This window comes from Pecten maximus, unplaced genomic scaffold, assembly GCF_902652985.1.
Source record: "Pecten maximus unplaced genomic scaffold, xPecMax1.1, whole genome shotgun sequence".
In the NCBI taxonomy this organism is placed as follows: Eukaryota; Metazoa; Mollusca; class Bivalvia; order Pectinida; family Pectinidae; genus Pecten; species Pecten maximus.
Window position 1 is genome coordinate 1 of NW_022980007.1, and position 22,187 is coordinate 22,187.

At 42.2% G+C, this 22,187-nt stretch overlaps 2 protein-coding genes across 2 annotated transcripts in view; both read left to right on the forward strand.

The window, feature by feature from the left end:
• Positions 1–1,880: 1,880 nt before the first annotated feature.
• LOC117319364 (transcription intermediary factor 1-beta-like) overlaps positions 1,881–22,187 on the forward strand; it is a 45,483-nt gene continuing 25,176 nt past the window's right edge. Inside the window, exon 1 of the mRNA XM_033874187.1 lies at positions 1,881–1,996. The gene's annotated coding sequence lies outside the window, so the exon portion shown is untranslated. The remainder of the gene's footprint in view (positions 1,997–22,187) is intronic.
• LOC117319366 (E3 ubiquitin-protein ligase Midline-1-like) lies at positions 6,633–7,691 on the forward strand. Its single transcript, XM_033874189.1, has one exon. The coding sequence runs from the start codon at positions 6,633–6,635 to the stop codon at positions 7,689–7,691; it is 1,059 nt and encodes a 352-aa protein (XP_033730080.1).

Consider the following 22,187-nt stretch of genomic DNA (forward strand, 5'->3'; position numbering starts at 1 on the left):
GTAGTGTGTTGTTTGCCGTAGCCATTTATTTCAAATTATTTGTTTTCCCCGTATTTTTATGTCAGTATTAGTCCTAGTGGCAGTGGCCCGTGTCGGGCAATATTTAAAATGTCCATCATACCCGTTTTCGGCGGTGGGTATGTATACAGTTGTGTGATCGCACTACGCACAAAAACAGCGTGCGTACATCGTGCATACATCAATTAAATCGCACATCTATTCGGCCAAGTAATATCTGACGAAATTGTGTATTTAATTGTAGTCCGTATCGAATTTAAAATGAAGGTGTAACTATCTCCATTGACCGATACAGATGTATAGTACATATTTTACATATTTCTTTATTTTCATAACGTAGATACTCGACGATTCGGGAGATATTCGGAAATATATATACCCGAAACACTCTATGAACTTATAGAAAATAAACTTTTTAATAAGATATGTGTTCATTGTATATATGGAATAACTTGTCAGAAAATACGGAATGTGTCGTATCAAGTACTTACATATAGATGGCAATCACATTTTAAGTTGTAAATACCTTTTATCTAATTAAAATTTAAATTTAAAGTCATCAACAATAACTTATACATATATACAGTATATATTTCCATATTTCTTATTTTTGTTTTTCATTTTTACAAATTCAAAGTAAAAGCTCCAAGGGTCATTATTAAACATATACCCAAAACTCTCCATAAATATGCTAAATAAGTACTGTTTTAATCAGACGTGTATCTATATGATACAACTTACCACAACATATTGTCGCAGCATCTAATATTAACTTGTTTGAATATGAACTAGACAAACGCTGGCGAAACCAATAACAATCAAAGCCAGTATCAAACCCTGGATTGCTGTATACCAGAAGTTACTTATTATATCATAAATATTGTATAATGAATACTGTATTAATATTGATACAATCGCACAGTTATTCTATCGTTCGCACATCGTGTAGACTACTTGTACACACATCACACATTGGATATGTATGATAATATATGACAAAAAACAACTGTTTGTTAGGATCCAGTACCTAGGTTGGTTCATACCGTCGTCATTACTTACTAGACCCTATGTATGACAGCAAACATCTGTATGATATGATACAGTATCTAGGTTGGTTCATACCGTCGTTATTATTTATTTAACCCTATATATGATAATATATGACAACAAACATCTCTTTGTTTGAATCAAGTACTTATATTGAACCACATCATCGTTATTACTTACTAAACCCCATCTATGATAATATATGACAGCAGACATATGTTTGTTATGATCCAGTACCTATATATTGAACTATGACATCGTTAATAATTACAAAACCCTATCTATGATAATATATGACAGCAAACATCTTTTTGTTATGATCCGGTACCTAGGTTGGTTCATACCGTCGTTATTACTTATAAACCATACTTATGATAATATATGCCAACAAACATCTTTTTGTTATGATCCAGTATCTAGATTGGTTCATACCGTCGTTATTACTTACTAAACCCTATCTATGATAATATATAACAGCAAACATCTGTTTGTTCGGATCCAGTACCTAGGTTGGTTCATACCGTCGTTATTACGTACTTGACCTTTCGACACATCATTAGTTATATTGATGTTTAAGATATAAAACTAAAACAAATATGTATATATATATAGATAATCGAATAACATCTACATACCAGTTAAACTATAAAGATACAGACACGGGGTAAATAAAACTGTATTTATTAACATTAAATTGTGTGGTAATAGAAATATATTCTATTTAATCTAATTATATATTCTACACATATAACGCAATTGGATAGCTACATTAGTTAAAAAAACATTAACATATCGTTTAATGTTGCCATATCCGGAATTATGATACCGCCCGCCGCCAGTGATCTGTATATTATACACGACAAGGAAGTAAAGGAATGACTCGTCGCCTGGAAACGATCGATGGTTTTATCGTAGTTTAGACCATTGTAGGGTGAGTATTACGGCTAAAACTGACATTGATACTCCTACTTACTGTACTTTACACAATAGATAGGTATAGTTGGTATAATATATATATTACATCCATCTGTTAGCTGATAAACATCCGTTGTATTCAGACCTTCACAAATCGAAAGTGAAAACGCGACATCCTGTTGTATGAGTTCTTGGTATTATGTAAATGTCGTAGAGTCTGTGATTATTATTTACTGACTGTCAAACCTCCGGTTATAGACGTATGATCATAGGGGCATGTCTAGTCTTATATTAGAAATAGTTAGAAATACCTATATTTCAATATATATGTATTTTTGGCTACTTTTAAGATAAGACTAGACATGCCCCTGTAGTATAATCGTGTTTGGAGAGATCATTGAAGTTATGCATCCTAAAATAAAAACCGTCACCGGTGTTATTTGACTGACAAATAATGAATTATATAATATTGTGAATTATCAGGAAATTTTTTTTTCTGAAATAAACCTATAAAATACTATTATTTGTACAACAGGTGTCTGGGTCTAGTTAGTATGAATTAGAGTAGAGATAACATTTTCTTCTATCAATACTAGCCAGAAGTAGACGCTTTTGTCTGTACCTTATATAAATACACAGAGTTGTATACGGCGCGAATGCTTGCCGAGTTCGGCCGGGTGGCTCAGTGGTAGTTTGTAACAAACTTCTTTTTCCCCTAGGCGGTCAGGGTTCGATTTTCTCTTCCCTTTGGACTCCAGCTTCCTCCCGCAATGTGACCCCTCAAACGCTTCCATCTGGTCAATCAAGTGTGAATAATATAATTTGATACAACTTGTTTGATTTTGTTTAGTATGGTTTGACGTCCTACCAACAACTAAGGTAATTTAAGGAGGCCTTCCCTGTGTGCGAGACGCATGCGTGAGGTATATTCGTGTGTATTTTGGGAGGCTGATGTTTGTTTATGTTTCCTCTCCTTTTGATAGCGCGGGACTGATATACAACTTGTTGTGTGATTTAACAGTAGATAAAGTTCACATTCTTCACTTGGTATGACGACACTTATTAGGATATGCTATTTTTTTTTTTTTATATATATTTTAATTGATTGATGGAAAATGAGATATTTGGAGGCCCGGCAGGTTTCGGTAGTAACAGATACATTGTCCTCGGACAATCAGCCCTGATCAATATGTTATTATTGGAAACAAATTGTAACATCTTAATTACACTACTACTAAAAATTAAAAAAAAGAGGAGCTGAGGTTGGATGAGTTGAGAGAGGACGGGGTAGAGACTGAATGAAGAGGGGAATAGTAAGGGAGACGGAGGTGACCTGAGAGAACGCTGTAGACCGGTAAGTTGAGAAAGGAAGGGGAGAGGGGGTAATAAGGAGGAATTTGGGAAGGGGATGGATTGAGAGAGGGACAGAGGAGGCGTGGGATTAATAGGGGGACTGGGTAAGGGGTGAATTGTGGAGGGTTGAGTTTTGAAAGGGATGGACAGGGAAAATAGGGGAAACGAAACTGCAGAGGAGTGACTTGAGAGAGGGAGAGGGAAGGCTGGGGAAAATTCAGAATTGGACAGGGAGAGGGGGTAAATTGAGAGGGTGGAAGACAAGGGATCAGGTTTAGAAAGAGACTACGGAGAGGTAGTTTAAAGAGGTAGAAAAATTGAGAGAGAGAAAAACGACAAAAGGAGGAATTGAGAGAGAGAAACGACAAAAGGAGGAATTGAGAGAGGCATATAATACTTAATGAACCCCCTTAACAAATGTATCTATCATATTCACAACACTGTAACACACTGTCAAGGTTAACACTTAACCATATTTTGGTGGTAATCAACCAAGGTCAAAGGACAAATGTCACACTTGACCACCTTTGAAATAAAAAAGCTTATATATATGTTATTATCTCATGAACATCTGGAGAGCCATGGGTCTAGTGGTTATCGGTCAAGGTTAAAAGTCAAATTTCACACTGTTATTACGGGGTGGCAGTATCTTTAAATGAACCTCAGCTACTTTGATTGTGGCTGTTTTTGTTTAGTTTTTTTTAGGTTTTTTGGGTTTTTTTTTTCATGCATACAATTTAAATAGATATATCTAGTCCGAGCTCTAATATTCAGTATCCTATACGATACAGCTGTCTGTCGTCTGCAATCCATTAGACTGGCCTTAGGAATTATGTTATCCGGCCTATGAGATCCGATAGTTCTATGATATGAAGTAATCCCTCTTATGAAATCCGGTAGTCCGACCTATGATTTAATGTATCCTGCCCTTTATCATCTAGTAGTCATAGTCCAGCCTATGACATCCAGTATTTTAACCTGTGGGAATCAGTAGTCCGACTTCAGAGTTCTAGTATTCCGACCCATGAGAACCAGTAGTCCGACTTCAGAGTTCTAGTATTCCGACCCATGGGAACCAGTAGTCCGATTTCAGTGTTCTAGTATTCCGAACTCTAAGATTCATTAGTTCGATATATTAGATCTGGTATTCAAAATTGCGCGAACTGTTAAATGCAGAAGCTCCAACGATGAAACCAAGCGGTCCGATTCGATCAATGCTATCCATTAGTCCGACCTGTAAGAAACATTAGTCTGACCTATGGCATGTTGGATCCTTTAGCCCGGCCTATAACATCCAAAAGTCGACATATGGGATTCAGTAGTCTGGTATATGAGACCCAATAGCCCAGATTTCTCCGACCCATGGAAACCTGTAGTCCAAAGTATGAGTCGTAGTACGCCGAACTCAGAGATTCCAAATTATGAGACGCAGTTTTACGACCTCTAAGATCAAGTAGTCCCACCTGAGAGACCCAGTAGTCCTATCTATGAGACCCAGTAGTCAGACATATGCGATCAAGTATTCCAAACGATGAGACCAAGTTTTCCAGCCTATAATATCAAATCGTTTGACCCATAAGATCCAGTTTATCCGACATGAGCCAAGTAATCTGACCCTTGAAAAATAGTCCGACTTATGGGACCCAATAATCCAACATATGGGACCCAGTAGCCCGACAGATGGGACCCAGTAGTCCAACATATGGGACCCAGTAGTCCGACATATGGACCCCAGTAGTCCGACATATGGGACCCGATCGTCCGACATATTGGTCCCAGTAGTCCGACATATGAGATCCAATAGCACGACAAATGGGACCCAGTTGTCCGACATATGGGACCCAGTAGTGCGACATACATGTGTGAGACCCAGTAGTCCGACATATGGGATCCAATAGTCCAATATATGGGATCCATTAGTCCTACATATGGGACCCAGTAGTCCAACATATTGGACCCAGTAGTCCAACATATGGGACCCAATAGTCCGACAAATGGGACCCAGTAGTCCGATTATTGGACCCAGTAGTCCAACATATTGGACCCAGTAGTCCGACATATGGGACCCAGTAGTCCGACATATGGGACCCAGTAGTCCGACATATTGGACCCAGAAGTCCGACATGTGGGACCTGATACTCCGTCATATGGGACCCAGTAGACAAGCATATGGCGTTCAGTAGTCTGACATATGGGAACAAGTAGTCAGACATATGGGACCCAGTAGTCCGACATATGGGACACAGTAGTGGGACACATGGGACCCAATAGTCCGACATATGGGAACAAGTAGTCCGACATATGGGACCCAGTAGTCCGACATATGGGATCCAGTAGTCCGACATATGGGACCCAGTAGTCCGACATATGGGTACAAGTAGTCCGACATATGGGACCCGGTAATGCGACCTATAAGATCAAGTTATCCGACTTACACCAAACTATGGTATATATTTCATGAAAGAGGATTGAAAAAAAGAAACCTTAAATATCTAGAAACTCTCTCTAAATGTATCGGTAAATGTAGAGAAAAAAATGGACGAGTGATATCATCTTTAATCAGTGATAATAATTTGAATGAATGAAGTCATTGACGTTTATTAGTGATATCACATCAATGATTTTAAACAGTGATATCATTAATCTGAGCTAGTGATATTGATTTTATTTGGAAGGGTTGATATTGATTCGTTGAATGAGTCATAAAAATAAAAGTTTTTATTTTTTTTCAAATTACTGATATATCGAGGAAATTGTCTCAATTATTTGAATGTGTGATATGGTTAATTTGAATGATGAATCTGACTTATTCGAATGAATGGTGAAACATAATCAAATGTGTTACATCGCAGTTTTCAATAAATCAGGAAAATATTGTTTTTGTTGAACATGCAGATTCCAATAACACAGTTTTTTTGCTAATATCTCCCACTGTTTTATGTTATAGAAATGAAATGAACCACATATCTGGATTTAGTAGGCATCAAGTCTGTGCCATCGTCCGATATAGGTTGTCTATGTGTGAAACGCCTGCATCGTCATCGATGAATGCCGTCATTAAGTCAATTAAACAGAAGAGTGTAAATGTTAAAATATAATGAAATGTAGCTTTCTGTAGAAATATAATCAAGAGGGTGTGCTTGTATTTTCACAGAAATGAAAATGACAACAGAAAAGAGAGCAAACTTGATTATTTAATCAATAGCGCTCCCGTCCGTGAAATGATTAAATTATCAAAGCTGTTAGTAATATGACATTATTATTGTACAATTTCTCTTTATTCAGTGTTGACCCTCACAATGGCCGAATGTGGACGCCCTCCAGAACTGGACTTACACTTACTGGAATGTCCTATCTGTCTGGAGCGACTTCAGAAACCCAAGTCCTTATCCTGTCTCCACTGCTTCTGTCAGGAATGTCTCGGGACATACATCACCAAGGAGTTGCCCGGAAAGATGGCGTCAGCAACATCCTTCCCTTGTCCTGTCTGTATGAGGGTGACCTCGCCTGTCAATCCTGTGGAATCTAAGGACAAATGGGCAGAACATTTCCCTACTAACGCTGTGATCAAGGACCTCATTCAGCTCAAGGAACGATCGTCTGGACCACTATACTGTAAACCATGTCAGACAAAAGGTAACATGACTAATCCAGCCAGATTCTGGTGCAAAAAGATGGACGAGACATTTTGCGAGGCGTGCAAGATACAGCTACATGATAACATACACAGTGACTGTGACATATTGGATATCAGCGGATGTGGCGGAGTGCGACCAAATCAGGAAAAGTCAGCACCTCGATGTGACCAACACGATGAGAAAAAAGTTTGGTATTGTGAGGACCATCAGCTGTTGGGATGCAACATATGCATTTTCAAAAATCACAGACGTTGTGATGAGGTAACAACAGCTACAGAGTATTTTCAGAAATTAAAAGATGAATCACGGCTCGAAGACATGCAAGACATGCTAAAGAAAAATACGGAAGTTATTGACTTAATAGTGAAGGACTTTGACGAACAGCTTCAAAATCTGGTACAGAACCAGGAAGTCGCACTACAGAGTATCACCGATCTACGCCAAAAGGTCGATAAACGGCTAAACACGCTACAGAAGGACGTCACAGACAAGTTGATCGCGTCGTTCAAAGAAGAGAAGATAAACATGGAGGCGTCATTACGGCAGTGTGAACGTCTGATGAATAGTATGCTGAATACCATGAAGTCGTCCGTTACCGCCGTAGAGAGAAATGACCACATTGAGACGATAGTGTTGTACCAGAGAGGACAGGCAGAGGTGGAGTCGTGTAAGGCCCTGATAACGGAGATGAGAAAAGTCGTACATGTCCGTCAGCATTAAACATCATATTATTAGTGGACTCGGTAACATTGATGATGACGCAATGGGAAAGATCATCATCGAGAAACAACCACGACGTTTCCCTGGCAACCATTGTGATCTAATACCATCCTTGTTAGTAAGCAAAGTGAAGGAAATCGGAAAGTTCAACTATAAAGACTTCACTCAGATAAAAAGATTGCTGTGTCCGTGGTGTTTTGTACCTCCCATGTGATCAAATAGTAGTAAGTGATTACAACAACAAGAAGCTGAAGCTGTTTACAGACAAAGGACAGTTCCTGGACGAGTTGACCATTCGAGGACGTCCCAATGATCTGTGTCTGGTAGACAACAACACTGTGGCGGTCGCTGTCGACAATCCTGGTGGTATACATGTCGTGAAAGTCGTCGAGGCATCAAAACTCTCCCTGTCGTCTGAGATCAGGATACCAAACGGTAAGTACTGCTATAGTATAACACATACAGACGGGAGGTTTGTCGTGGGTACATATGGAGGAGGAATATACAGTGTAACACAGGACGGCGTGACTGACTTGCTACAACAGTATAACAGTAACTGTTGGTCACTCACACATGACCCACTAAAGGGAGACACACTCGTCAGTGTCAGTAACGGCACCCCGGGAGACGTCGCGGTGTCCAGACTGTCGGCTGATAAACGTCACACGGACTTGATGAAGGTCGGCGTCGTGAGGTATCCGAGGGGAATAGACGTAGACAGGGAGGGAAACATCTACGTGTGTGGTTATAGTTCACACAACGTCGTACAGATGTCTGGGGACGGGACACACGTTAGGGAACTGCTGACGTCATCGGATGGGATGAACAAACCATGGGCAATATCTGTAAATGGTGACAATATTGTAGTCGCTAACTATGATGACAACCATATCTGGGTCTTTGAGCTTTACTAATGTTAATAACAGACACAAGCACGAGCAGATCACTTGAGGTATACGTTTACTATCACAATCGAAGTGCATTGTGACATGTTATGACTTAAAACAGTAATAACTGTTATTTTATTTTATATCAAACTTCAACTGATAAACCATCGCCGAAATCGTCGGGTTCCAATTAAACATTAACTAATTATTCTTTTAATCAAAGGAAATGTAAAATCATTGCTGTGATGATTATTTAATCCTAATCATAAACAATTCCCATTTCATTTTGTGCTTGATATCACTAGTTCGAAGTCAATGTTGATTAGTTGTGGACTGATTTTGTGTTGTATAATGTTGGGTTGTAAATGTGATACTATTAACAGCATCGCTTTACCTCAATAATGTGTGGATTGGATACAATATAAGGAGCTGGGCTGTCTCTATGAAATTGAGCATTCGTGTTTGAGGTGTTTATAGTTTATATTATCTAATTTTATTATCATATGCAGAATCATGTGTAATTAGTTATCGTCTGATTTTGTGTTACACACCTTGTAATTCAGATACTGGTGGCCGTCTCCCTTCGTCGCAATAACTTGTGGATTGACTATAATATATGGATCTAGGGTATCACACAGGGACGGAAAACTACACTCAATTGAAAAGATAAAAAAAATCCATCTAGTTGCGTTATTGGAACATGTAACCAGTTACTAAGTATCGTGACTTGACCCGGTTAGAAGTGACCAAGTAACAAGACTGGGTCTAGTTACCGTTGATCAGGTAACGTGACTGGACCGGGCTACAAGTGAGCAGGTAGTGTGACCGGACCAGTTTACCAGTAAACAGGTAGTGTGACCGGACCAGTTTACCAGTAAACAGGTAGTGTGACCGGACCAGTTTACCAGTAAACAGGTAGTGTGACCGGACCAGTTTACCAGTAAACAGGTAGTGTGACCGGACCAGTTTACCAGTAAACAGGTAGTGTGACCGGACCAGTTTACCAGTAAACAGGTAGTGTGACCGGACCAGTTTACCAGTAAACAGGTAGCGAGACCGGACCAGTTTACCAGTAAACAGGTAGTGTGACCGGACCAGTTGACCAGTAAACAGGTAGCGTGACTGGATCGGGAATTACCTAATAACCAGGAAGCGGTACTAGGCCAGGAGATAAAAACCGATCTGATACACTACCTATGTTTTGTATCTGATTATATTATATTTGATGATACCACAAATATAAAATTTACCTTAATTTATTTCAAAAACTCGTTAAAATGAACTAATAGTGTGATTCAGTAACGTAAAATACCCTAATATCCGTGAATACATCCAACTTTGGTCATTACTGATAACATTATATTACTGTTTGAGATAGTGTTCCGGTAACAGACTCAATATGTTAATTAACAACGAGTCAAATTGTGACACAAACATGAACCGGGCAACAAGGAAGTGGCGTCCTATCGCAAAATTATTTGACATATTCATGAAAAAATACATTTTTTTTTATATTTCCTCGTTTACATCAAGAAAGTAAGTTAGTTATACTGTTATTGGTTCCTAATCCGTTTGGCACTACAGCAAATCATTCTCTGATACTGTGATATATATATATAAACAAAACGCAAAGGAATGAGATGTTTTAATTATAATTACATTTTAAGTTTTACAGTTATTGATTATAACTCTGATTACACATGGTAATTGACTTCATCAGGAAATCACAGTATGAACAGCAAAATCTTACTTGCGCAAATGACTCTACGTGTAGCTTATTCTGAAAACCATTTAGGCAGCTGAAAGATCAGCTATGTACCGAAAGGGAAACTGGACCTTTAAAGTTTATGTAAAATAGTTTTCGTTTCCACATGTTTTGTCTTGATTTTTCTTTTTCTCTCATTTTGGTCATGTGAACGAGATCGACACCAAACATGAAACTCGGATAACTGTGTTATAGTACCGGGTACATGTGTACCTTGTGTCGGGTACAGTGATATCGTGTTTTGTACAGTGGTATCGTACAACGTTCATATGTTCATCCTGTCGGGTAAAGTGATATCGTACAGGGTACATATGTACAGTGATATCGTACAGGGTACATATGTACAGTGATATCGTACAGGGTACATGTGTACATCGTGTGTACTGTGATATCGTACAGGGTACATGTGTACATCGTGTTGGGTACAGTGATATCGTACAGGGTACACGTGTACATCGTGTGTGTACAGTGATATCGTACAGGGTACATGTGTACATCGTGTGTGTACAGTGATATCGTACAGGGTACATGTGTACATCGTGTGTGTACAGTGATATCGTACAGGGTACATGTGTACATCGTGTGTGTACAGTGATATCGTACAGGGTACATATGTACAGTGATATCGTACAGGGTACATGTGTACATCGTGTGTGTACAGTGATATTATACAGGGTACATGTGTACATCGTGTGTGTACAGTGATATTGTACAGGGTACATGTGTACATCGTGTATGGTACAGTGATATCGTATATGGTACATGTGTACGTCGCGTGTGTACATTGATATCGTACGGGTTACATTTTTACATCATGTCAGGTACAGTAATATCGTACAGGGTACATGTATACATCGTGTTTGAACAGTGATATCGTACGGGGTACATCGTGATGTGTACAGTGATATCGTACAGGGTACATGTGTACATCATGTTGTGTACAGTAATATCGTACAGGGTACATGTGTATATCGTGTCGTGTACAGTGATATCGTACGGGGTACATCATGTTGTGTACAGTGATATCGTACAGGCTACATGTGTACATCGTGCCGGTTAGATTGATATTGTACATTTTGCTTGTACAGTGGTATGGTACAGGGTACAGCTTGAAGCGGTACCGGTGTAACGTTGAATATTGACCCTAAAAGCCGTTAGAAATTGGACATATTTGTAGAGATGTCCCATACAAAGTTCAGGGGAAGGGACATATTACTAAATACACTGTTTAATTTTTTTTAAAGTCGAAGTACTCATAACTTCCATTTACATGTTCTAGTCATATTTCATATAAACTGAAGGAATGTGATATCGCATGGTTGGAGACATAGATACAAATATGTATAATCTGTAATGTGATTTATAAAGAAAACTAAAATTCAATACTCGTAAAAGCATGTACATGCGCAACAGTCACAAGACATCCACTCAGATTAAAACAATATGGTAATCTCATTAATTGTGTGAGAAAGGTTGCTGAGTTGCGAAATAAACGATTCGGAGAAAATGATATCATTGTTTTATTGGAATATAGCAGTAAAGGCTGATTAAATAATCCCATATAACATAATCCGTAGGAACAAGCTGATCAGAGCGCATGCTTAATAACAAATTTAATGAATCAGAAATAAATGCATATCTCTGCTCTTGATATGACGACCAATGTAATAATGAAATTCATATGTCTTAGCTGTGAAGACATTGTTTATGTGAATTCCTATAGAGGGATTTTTATTTCAATTTGTGTTATGTGTATTTTGCTTATACATATTACTATGTGTGAGCAAGTAGCTTAGGACCCTACCTGTAATGTGTATATTGCGGCTATTTTTAACACATTGATGTGGAAAATGTGCACTATATGCACCCAGTTTAAGTAATAACTGTTCCATGTGCATAAAGCATATTTATATGTCGCATGGTAATGTATAAAAATGATCATAGTAAGTGTCACAAAATCAAGAAGGTAAAGAGTTTAACCCAATCGAATAACAGACCAATGGAATAACTGACAAAGCGAATTGGAGTAATCCATGGTATTAATACGTCCCTGAGTAGATCACAATCGACCTAGTCGCCAAGTAGATCAGTGACAGATCTTACTGGTACATGTATATGGCGTTATAATTAATGTTGAAAACAGATCCCTACATGTATAAGTAATTCGGTATAGCTCCATATCTCGGTTCCATATTTCCAATGTAAGGTCTGGATTCAGGATAGACCAAAGTATATGTAAGCATTGAACTCTTTTTTTATTATTGCATTCAAATAGATCATAAATACCATACAAAAACAGTTCAACGCTTATATTTACCTTCCTTTTAATGTTTTTCTTATTTTCTAAATGCTGTAATTCATATCTAAAATACATAATTCCCGCTTTACCGACAGTCAGCAGATTTTTTGTAAGTCGTTGGAACAGCCGGAACATGGTCGCGTGCTTTTTGGCAAACAAAATAGTTCATGAGAAATACAAAAAAAAAAAAAAAAAAAACACAATTTTGTTAATCATTTCATTATCAACGTAATGCGCAAATGGCATATTTTTTATAACAAATAATGTAGACAAAAGTATCAGTCATTAAACTTAGTTATCCTGGATATTGTAGTTCCGGTTTGTGTTGTATTAATACGCTGATAAGTGTAGCGCGTGATAGATGGCATTTAAACGTAATGCAATGCTAGAGCACAAAAACAGACTTTATAGCGACAATGCCAGACAAATGTAAATGTACATGTAGTGCAGTTTCTGATAGCAAAATTATTTTCTGATATCAGATACATGTAAATGATTTTTGATATCAAGATATAAAAAAAAGTTTTTGATTTCTGATATTAAAAAAATAAATTCCTAATATAAAAAAAAAATCGAATTTCTGATAAAAGAATATAAATCGTTGGAAAAAGAACATAGTGAATAAAGTCATCAATATCAATATGAGCATAACGAATGAGGGGACCACATATGATATCAACTGAAATGTCGGGACACGACCGTATGATGTCATTCGATTTTTTGACGTATAGAATATGCAGTGTGACGACCAATCATAATGCTCCGAGGTAACACAGCAGACGTAATTTTATGTCATTTCCAATATATCGAAATTACTGTATTAAAAAACCAAGCTTGGTGAAGCTTGTGTTGAAAAGTCAATTATCAACGGTCAATGTTTAACAGACTATTCGTTATTGATTGAGCTTTAAAGTTGTCGTTTATCAACGATATGAAATTCAGGGTCCATTTTCAACGTTCCTCCGACTACAGTATTACAGGTACAGGGCACGGGAGACATGGTGTCGGGTACAGTACTACGGGTACAGGGTACGGGAGACCTGGTGTCGGGTACAGGCCTACGGGGACAGGATACAGAAGACCTGGTGTCGGGTACAGGACTACGGGGACAGGATACAGGAGACATGGTGTCGGGTACAGTACTACGGGGACAGGATACAGGATACATGGTGTCGGGTACAGTGTTACGGGGACAGGGTACGGGAGACATGGTGTCGGGTATAGTACTACGGGTACAGGGTACAGGAGACATGGTGTCGGGTACAGTACTACGGGGACAGGATACAGGAGACATGGTGTCGGGTACAGTGTTACAGGTACAGGTCACGGGATGCATGGTGTCGGGTATAGTACTACGGGGACAGGGTACAGGAGACATGGTGTCGGGTACAGTTACGGTTACGTGAACAGGGTACCGGGTACAGGAGACATGGTGTCGGGTACAGAGCTACGTGTACAGGGCTACGGGAGACATGGTGTCGGGTACAAGAGTTACGTGTACAGGGTACGGGAGACATGGTGTCGGGTACAGTACTACGGGGACAGGGTACAGGAGATATGGTGTCGGGTACAGAGTTACGTGTACAGGGTACGGGAGACATGGTGTCGGGTACAGAGTTACGTGTACAGGGTACAGGAGACATGGTGTCGGGTACAGTGTTATCGGTACAGGGTACGGGAGACATGGTGTCGGGTACAGTACTACCGGGACAGGATACAGGAGACATGGTGTCGGGTACAGAGTTTCGTGTACAGGGTACGGGAGACATGGTGTCGGGTACAGTGTTACGGGTACAGGGTACGGGATACATGGTGTCAGGTACAGAGTTATAGGTACAGGGTACGGGATACATGGTGGCGGGTACAGTGTTACGGGTACAGGGTACGGTAGACATGGTGTCGGGTACAGTGTTACTGGTACAGGGTACGGGATACATGGTGTCGGGTACAGTGTTATCGGTACAGGGTACAGGAGACAAGGTGTCGGGTACAGAGTTTCGTGTACAGGGTACGGGAGACATGGTGTCGGGTACAGAGTTATCGTGTACAGGGTACGGGAGACATGGTGTCGGGTACAGAGTTACGTGTACAGGCTACGGGAGACATGGTGTCGGGTACAGAGTTACGTGTACAGGGTACGGGAGACATGGTGTCGGGTACATAGTTACGTGTACAGGGTACGGGAGACATGGTGTCGGGTACAGTGTTACGTGTACAGGGTACGGGAGACATGGTGTCGGGTACAGAGTTACGTGTACAGGGTACGGGAGACATGGTGTCACGTACAGTGTTATAGGTGCAGGGTACGGGAGACATGGTGTCGGGTACAGTGTTACGGGTACAGGGTACGGGAGACATGGTGTCGGGTACAGAGTTACGTGTACAGGGTACGGGAGACATGGTGTCGGGTACAGTTTATCGGGTACAGGGTACGGGAGACATGGTGTCGGGTACAGTTACTACGGTACAGGGTACGGGAGACATGGTGTCGGGTACAGAGTTACGTGTACAGGGTACAGGAGACATGGTGTCGGGTACAGAGTTACGTGTACAGGGTACGGGAGACATGGTGTCGGGTACAGTGTTACGGGTACAGGGTACGGGAGATATGATGTCGGCCGTCGGGTACAGATTAGGGGAGACTTGTTGGGTAAAGTGTTACGGGTACAGGGTACGGGATACATGGTGTCGGTTACAGTGTTAAAGGTACAGGGTACAGGAGACATTGTGTCGGGTACAGAGTTACGTGTACAGGGTACGGGAGACATGGTGGCGGGTACAGTGTTATCGGTACAGGGTACGGGAGACATGGTGTCGGGTGCAGTGTTACGGGTACAGGGTACGGGAGACATGGTGTCGGGTACAGTTTTACAGGTACAGGGTACGGGATACATGGTGTCGGGTACAGTGATATATGTACAGGCGTACAGGAGACACTGTGTCGGGTACTGAGTTACGTGTACAGGGTACGGGAGACATGGTGTCGGGTACAGAGTTACGTGTACAGGGTAGGGGAGACATTGTGTCGGGTACAGTGTTATTGGTACAGGGTACAGGAGACATGGTGTCAAGTACAGTGTGATAGGTACAGGAGACATGGTGTCGGGTATAGTGTTACGGGTACAGGGTACGGGAGACATGTTGTCGGGTACAGTGTTATAGGTACAGGGTACAGGAGACAAAGTTTCGGGTACAGAGCTACATGTACAGGGTACGGGTCACATGGTGTCGGGTAAAGAGTTATGTGTACAGGGTACAGGAGACATGGTGTCGGGTACAGAGTTACGTGCACAGGGTACGGGAGACATGGTGACAGGTACAGTGTTATCGGTACAGGGTACGGGATACATGGTGTCGGTTACAGTACTACGGGTACAGGGTACGGGAGACATGGTGTCGGGTAAAGTGTTACGGGTACAGGGTACGGGAGACATGGTGTCGGGTACAGTACTACGGGGACATGGTACAGGAGACATGGTGTCGGGTACAGAGTTACGTGTACAGGGTACGGGAGACATGGTGTCGGGTACAGTTTTACAGGTACAGGGTACGGGAGAAATGGTGTCGGATACAGTGTTACGGGTACAGGGTACAGGATACATGGTGTCGGGTACAGAGTTACGTGTACAGGGTACGGGAGACATGGTGTCGGTTACAGTGTTAAAGGTACAGGGTACATGAGACATGGTGTCGGGTACAGAGTTACGTGTACAGGGTACGGGAGACATGGTGTCGGGTAAAGAGTTACGTGTACAGGGTACAGGAGACATGGTGTCGGGTACAGTCTTACGTGCACTGGATACGGGAGACATGGTGTCGGGTACAGAGTTACGTGTACAGGGTACGGGAGACATGTTGTCAGGTACAGTGTTATGGGTACAGGGTAAGGAAGACATGGTGGCGGGTACAGTGTTATCGGTACAGGGTACGGGAGACATGGTGTCGGGTACAGAGTTACGTGTACAGGGTACTGGAGACATGGTGTCGGGTAAAGAGTTACGTGTACAGGGTACAGGAGATATGGTGTCGGGTACAGTGTTACGGGTACAGGGTACGGAATACATGGTGTCGGGTACAGAGTTACGTGTACAGAGTACGGGAGATATGGTGTCGGGTACAGTGTTACGGGTACAGGGTACGGGATACATGGTGTCGGGTACAGTACTACGGGGACAGGGTACAGGAGACATGGTGTCGGGTTCAGAGTTACATGTACAGGGTACGGGAGACATGGTGTCGGGTACAGAGTTACGTGTACAGGGTACGGGAGACATGGTCTCGGGTACAGTGTTACGGGTACAGGGTATGGGAGACATGGTGTTGGGTACAGTGTTATCGGTACAGGGTACGGGAGACATGGTGTCGGGTACAGAGTTACGTGTACAGGGTACAGGAGACATGGTGTCGGTTACAGAGTTACGTGTACAGGGTACGGGAGACATGGTGTTGGGTACAGTGTTATCGGTACAGGGTACGGGAGACATGGTGTCGGGTACAGAGTTACGTGTACAGGGTACAGGAGACATGGTGTCGGGTACAGAGTTACGTGTACAGGGTACGGGAGACATGGTGTCGGGTACAGTGTTATCGGTACAGGGTACGGGAGACATGGTGTCGGGTACAGTACTACGGGGACAGGGTACAGGAGACATGGTGTCGGGTACAGAGTTACGTGTACAGGGTACGGGAGACATGGTGTCGGGTACAGAGTTACGTGTACAGGGTACAGCAGACATGGTGTCGGGTACAGTGTAATCGGTACAGGGTACGGGATACATGGTGTCGGGTACAGTACTACGGGGACAGGGTACAGGAGACATGGTGTCGGGTACAGAGTTTCGTGTACAGGGTACGGGAGACATGGTGTCAGGTACAGTGTTATGGGTACAGGGTAAGGAAGACATGGTGACGGGTACAGTGTTAACGGTACAGGGTACGGGAGACATGGTGTCGGGTACAGTACTACGGGTACAGGGTACGGGATACATGGTGTCGGGTACAGAGTTACGTGTACAGAGTACGGGAGATATGGTGTCGGTTACAGTGTTATCGGTACAGGGTACGGGAGACATGGTGTCGGGTACAGTGTTACGGGTACAGGGTACGGGATACATGGTGTCGGGTACAGTACTACGGGGACAGGGTACAGGAGACATGGTGTCGGGTACAGAGTTACGTGTACAGGGTACGGGAGACATGGTGTCGGGTACAGTGTTATCGGTACAGGGTACGGGAGACATGGTGTCGGGTACAGTGTTATCGGTAGAGGGTACGGGAGACATGGTGTCGGGTACAGAGTTACGTGTACTGGGTACAGGAGACATGGTGTCGGGTACAGAGTTACGTGTACAGGGTACGGGAGACATGGTGTCAGGTACAGTGTTATGGGTACAGGGTAAGGAAGACATGGTGGCGGGTACAGTGTTATCGGTACAGGGTACGGGAGACATGGTGTCGGGTACAGAGTTACGTGTACAGGGTACAGGAGACATGGTGTCGGGTAAAGAGTTACGTGTACAGGGTACGGGAGATATGGTGTCGGGTACAGAGTTACGGGTACAGGGTACGGAATACATGGTGTCGGGTACAGAGTTACGTGTACAGAGTACGGGAGATATGGTGTCGGGTACAGTGTTACGGGTACAGGGTACGGGATACATGGTGTCGGGTACAGTACTACGGGGACAGGGTACAGGAGATATGGTGTCGGGTTCAGAGTTACGTGTACAGGGTACGGGAGACATGGTGTCGGGTACAGAGTTACGTGTACAGGGTACGGGAGACATGGTCTCGGGTACAGTGTTACGGGTACAGGGTATGGGAGACATGGTGTCACGTACAGTGTTATAGGTACAGGGTACATGAGACATGGTGTCGGGTACATTGTTACGTGTACAGGGTACAGGAGACATGGTGTCGGTTACAGAGTTACGTGTACAGGGTACGGGAGACATGGTGTTGGGTACAGTGTTATCGGTACAGGGTACGGGAGACATGGTGTCGGGTACAGAGTTACGTGTACAGGGTACAGGAGACATGGTGTCGGGTACAGAGTTACGTGTACAGGGTACGGGAGACATGGTGTCGGGTACAGTGTTATCGGTACAGGGTACGGGAGACATGGTGTCGGGTACAGTACTACGGGGACAGGGTACAGGAGACATGGTGTCGGGTACAGAGTTACGTGTACAGGGTACGGGAGACATGGTGTCGGGTACAGAGTTACGTGTACAGGGTACAGGAGACATGGTGTCGGGTACAGTGTTATCGGTACAGGGTACGGGATACATGGTGTCGGGTACAGTACTACGGGACAGGGTACAGGAGACATGGTGTCGGGTACAGAGTTTCGTGTACAGGGTACGGGAGACATGGTGTCAGGTACAGTGTTATGGGTACAGGGTAAGGAAGACATGGTGACGGGTACAGTGTTAACGGTACAGGGTACGGGAGACATGGTGTCGGGTACAGTACTACGGGTACAGGGTACGGGATACATGGTGTCGGGTACAGAGTTACGTGTACAGAGTACGGGAAATATGGTGTCGGTTACAGTGTTATCGGTACAGGGTACGGGAGACATGGTGTCGGGTACAGTGTTACGGGTACAGGGTACGGGATACATGGTGTCGGGTACATTACTACGGGGACAGGGTACAGGAGACATGGTGTCGGGTACAGAGTTACGTGTACAGGGTACGGGAGACATGGTGGCGGGTACAGTGTTATCGGTACAGGGTACGGGAGACATGGTGTCGGGTACAGTGTTATCGGTAGAGGGTACGGGAGACATGGTGGCGGGTACAGTGTTATCGGTACAGGGTACGGGAGACATGGTGTCGGGTACAGAGTTACGTGTACAGGGTACGGGAGACATGGTGTCGGGTACAGTACTACCGGGACAGGGTACAGGAGACATGGTGTCGGGTACAGAGTTTCGTGTACAGGGTACGGGAGACATGGTGTCAGGTACAGTGTTATGGGTACAGGGTACGGGATACATGGTGGCGGGTACAGTGTTATCGGTACAGGGTACGGGAGACATGGTGTCCGGTACAGAGTTACGTGTACTGGGTACAGGATACATGGTGTCGGGTACAGAGTTACGTGTACAGGGTACGGGAGACATGGTGTCGGGTACAGTGTTACGGGTACAGGGTACGGGAGACATGGTGTCGGGTACAGTGTTACTGGTACAGGGTACGGGAGACATGGTGTCGGGTACAGTGTTATCGGTAGAGGGTACGGGAGACATGGTGTCGGGTACATAGTTACGTGTACAGGGTACGGGAGACATGGTGTCGGGTACAGTACTACGGGGACATGGTACAGGAGACATGGTGTCGGGTACAGTGTTATCGGTACAGGGTACAGGAGACATGGTGTCGGGTACAGTGTTATGGGTACAGGGTACGGGAGACATGGTGTCGGGTACAGAGTTACGTGTACAGGGTACGGGAGACATGGTGTCAGGTACAGTGTTATGGGTACAGGGTACGGGAGACATGGTGTCAGGTACAGTGTTATGGGTACAGGGTACGGGATACATGGTGTCGGGTACAGAGTTACGGGTACAGGGTACGGGAGACATGGTGTCGGGTACAGAGTTACGTGTACATGGTACAGGAAACATGGTGTCGGGTACAGAGTTACGTGTACAGGGTACGGGAGACATGGTGTCGGGTACAGTGTTACGGGTACAGGGTACGGGAGATATGATGTCGGCCGTCGGGTACAGATTAGGGGAGACTTGTTGGGTAAAGTGTTACGGGTACAGGGTACGGGAGACATGGTACGGGAGACATGGTGTTGGGTACAGTGTTACGGAGAGAGGGTACAGGAGACATACTTCACAAAAATACATTACACAGGAACAGGTTGTAAAACATGTACTTTAGAAGATGAAAGGGAACGTCTAGTTGATCGAATATCAGAAAAGGGGAAAAGTATGTTTTACATCACAAGTGTGGTATCTATTATATATATCAAGTTATTTAGCCATATTATGTCTGTAAACCACCTGTAAATAGTCAGGTAATCACAATAAATGATATATACTAATTTGATATCAATATCAATCGTTTATATCATATTATACTAAAGAGAGTTTCAAATGGCTAGAATGAATAAAATAATGCGATTTATTGTGAATATCATTTTATAAATGCTGGTGATTTATAAATTTCTGTTGGTAAACATTTGTGAGACGATTAATGTTATTCTAACAGCCCTTATTATTTAATGTTATAAAAATGAAATCGCCATTATATATAATAGACGTTACAGCCGGACAATTAATTGACCCGCTAAACAGCTGATTCCAAATCGGCGGAGAAGGTTTTCAACTACAAGAATAAATAAAATATAGAAAAAACGGAGACGAAAATAGTCATTGCGTATTCACACTTATTGTTCACTTCGGTCCGGCTAATCATGATAAATTTACAATGTATTCCTACGCATCAAATTTAACGTTTACACACTTATAGACCCTGTTTCCGTTAGTAAGTTTATATAACGGACACATACCGGAAATAAATGTAATATATATATATATATATATGTGAACTGAAAGTTTGTTCGTTTTGCTCTCTCCTTCTGTGTTATATAGAATAGTTATATTATAACACGATAATTAATTAAAATGGGAGAGAAAAAAAAGAAGTCTGTTGTTTGCCTTAGCCATTTATTTAAAATTTTGTGTTTTCCCCGTATTTTTATATCAGTGTCAGTGCCAGTGGTCCGTGTCTGGCAATATGTAAAATGTCTATCATAAACGTGTTTGGCGGTGGGTATGTATACAGTTGTGTGATCGCACAATACACCCAACACAGCGTGTACACACCGTACATACATCAATTAAATCGTAACATCTGACGACATTGTTTTGTCCGTATCAAATTTAAAATGAAGGTGTAACCATCTCCATTGACCGATTCAGATGTAAAGTACATATCTTACATAGTTCTTTATTTTCCTACCGTAGATACTCAACGCCTCAAGAGACAGTCTGAAATATATATACCCATTACACTCTATTATCTTATCGAAAAGAAACGTTTTAATCAGAGGAATAACTTGCCAGAATATACGGAATGTATGTCGTATCAAGGACGTACATACAGATAACAATCACTTTAAGTTGTGTATTAAATTTTACTCTTTATCAAATCAAAATTGAAATTAAGTCATCTACAATGACTTATACATATAAACAGTATATATTTCCATATTTCTTACTTTTGTTTTTCATTTTTTACAAATTCAAAGTAAAAGCTCCAGGATTCATTTTAAAACAGTATACCCCAAACTCTCCATAAACATGCTAAATAAGAACTGTTTTTAATCAGATGTGTATCTAAATGACATAACTTACCATCGAAACCTACGTGGGGCAGTTGTCTGATACTGACCATAGGTTAACAGGACGTTATTAAAAAAAACAAAAAAAAAACTGTTTGTTAGGATCTACCAGCACCAAAATACATGGGTTCATTGATTTCACAAACCGTACATTATGGAGACGTACGTGTGACGTCTAACTG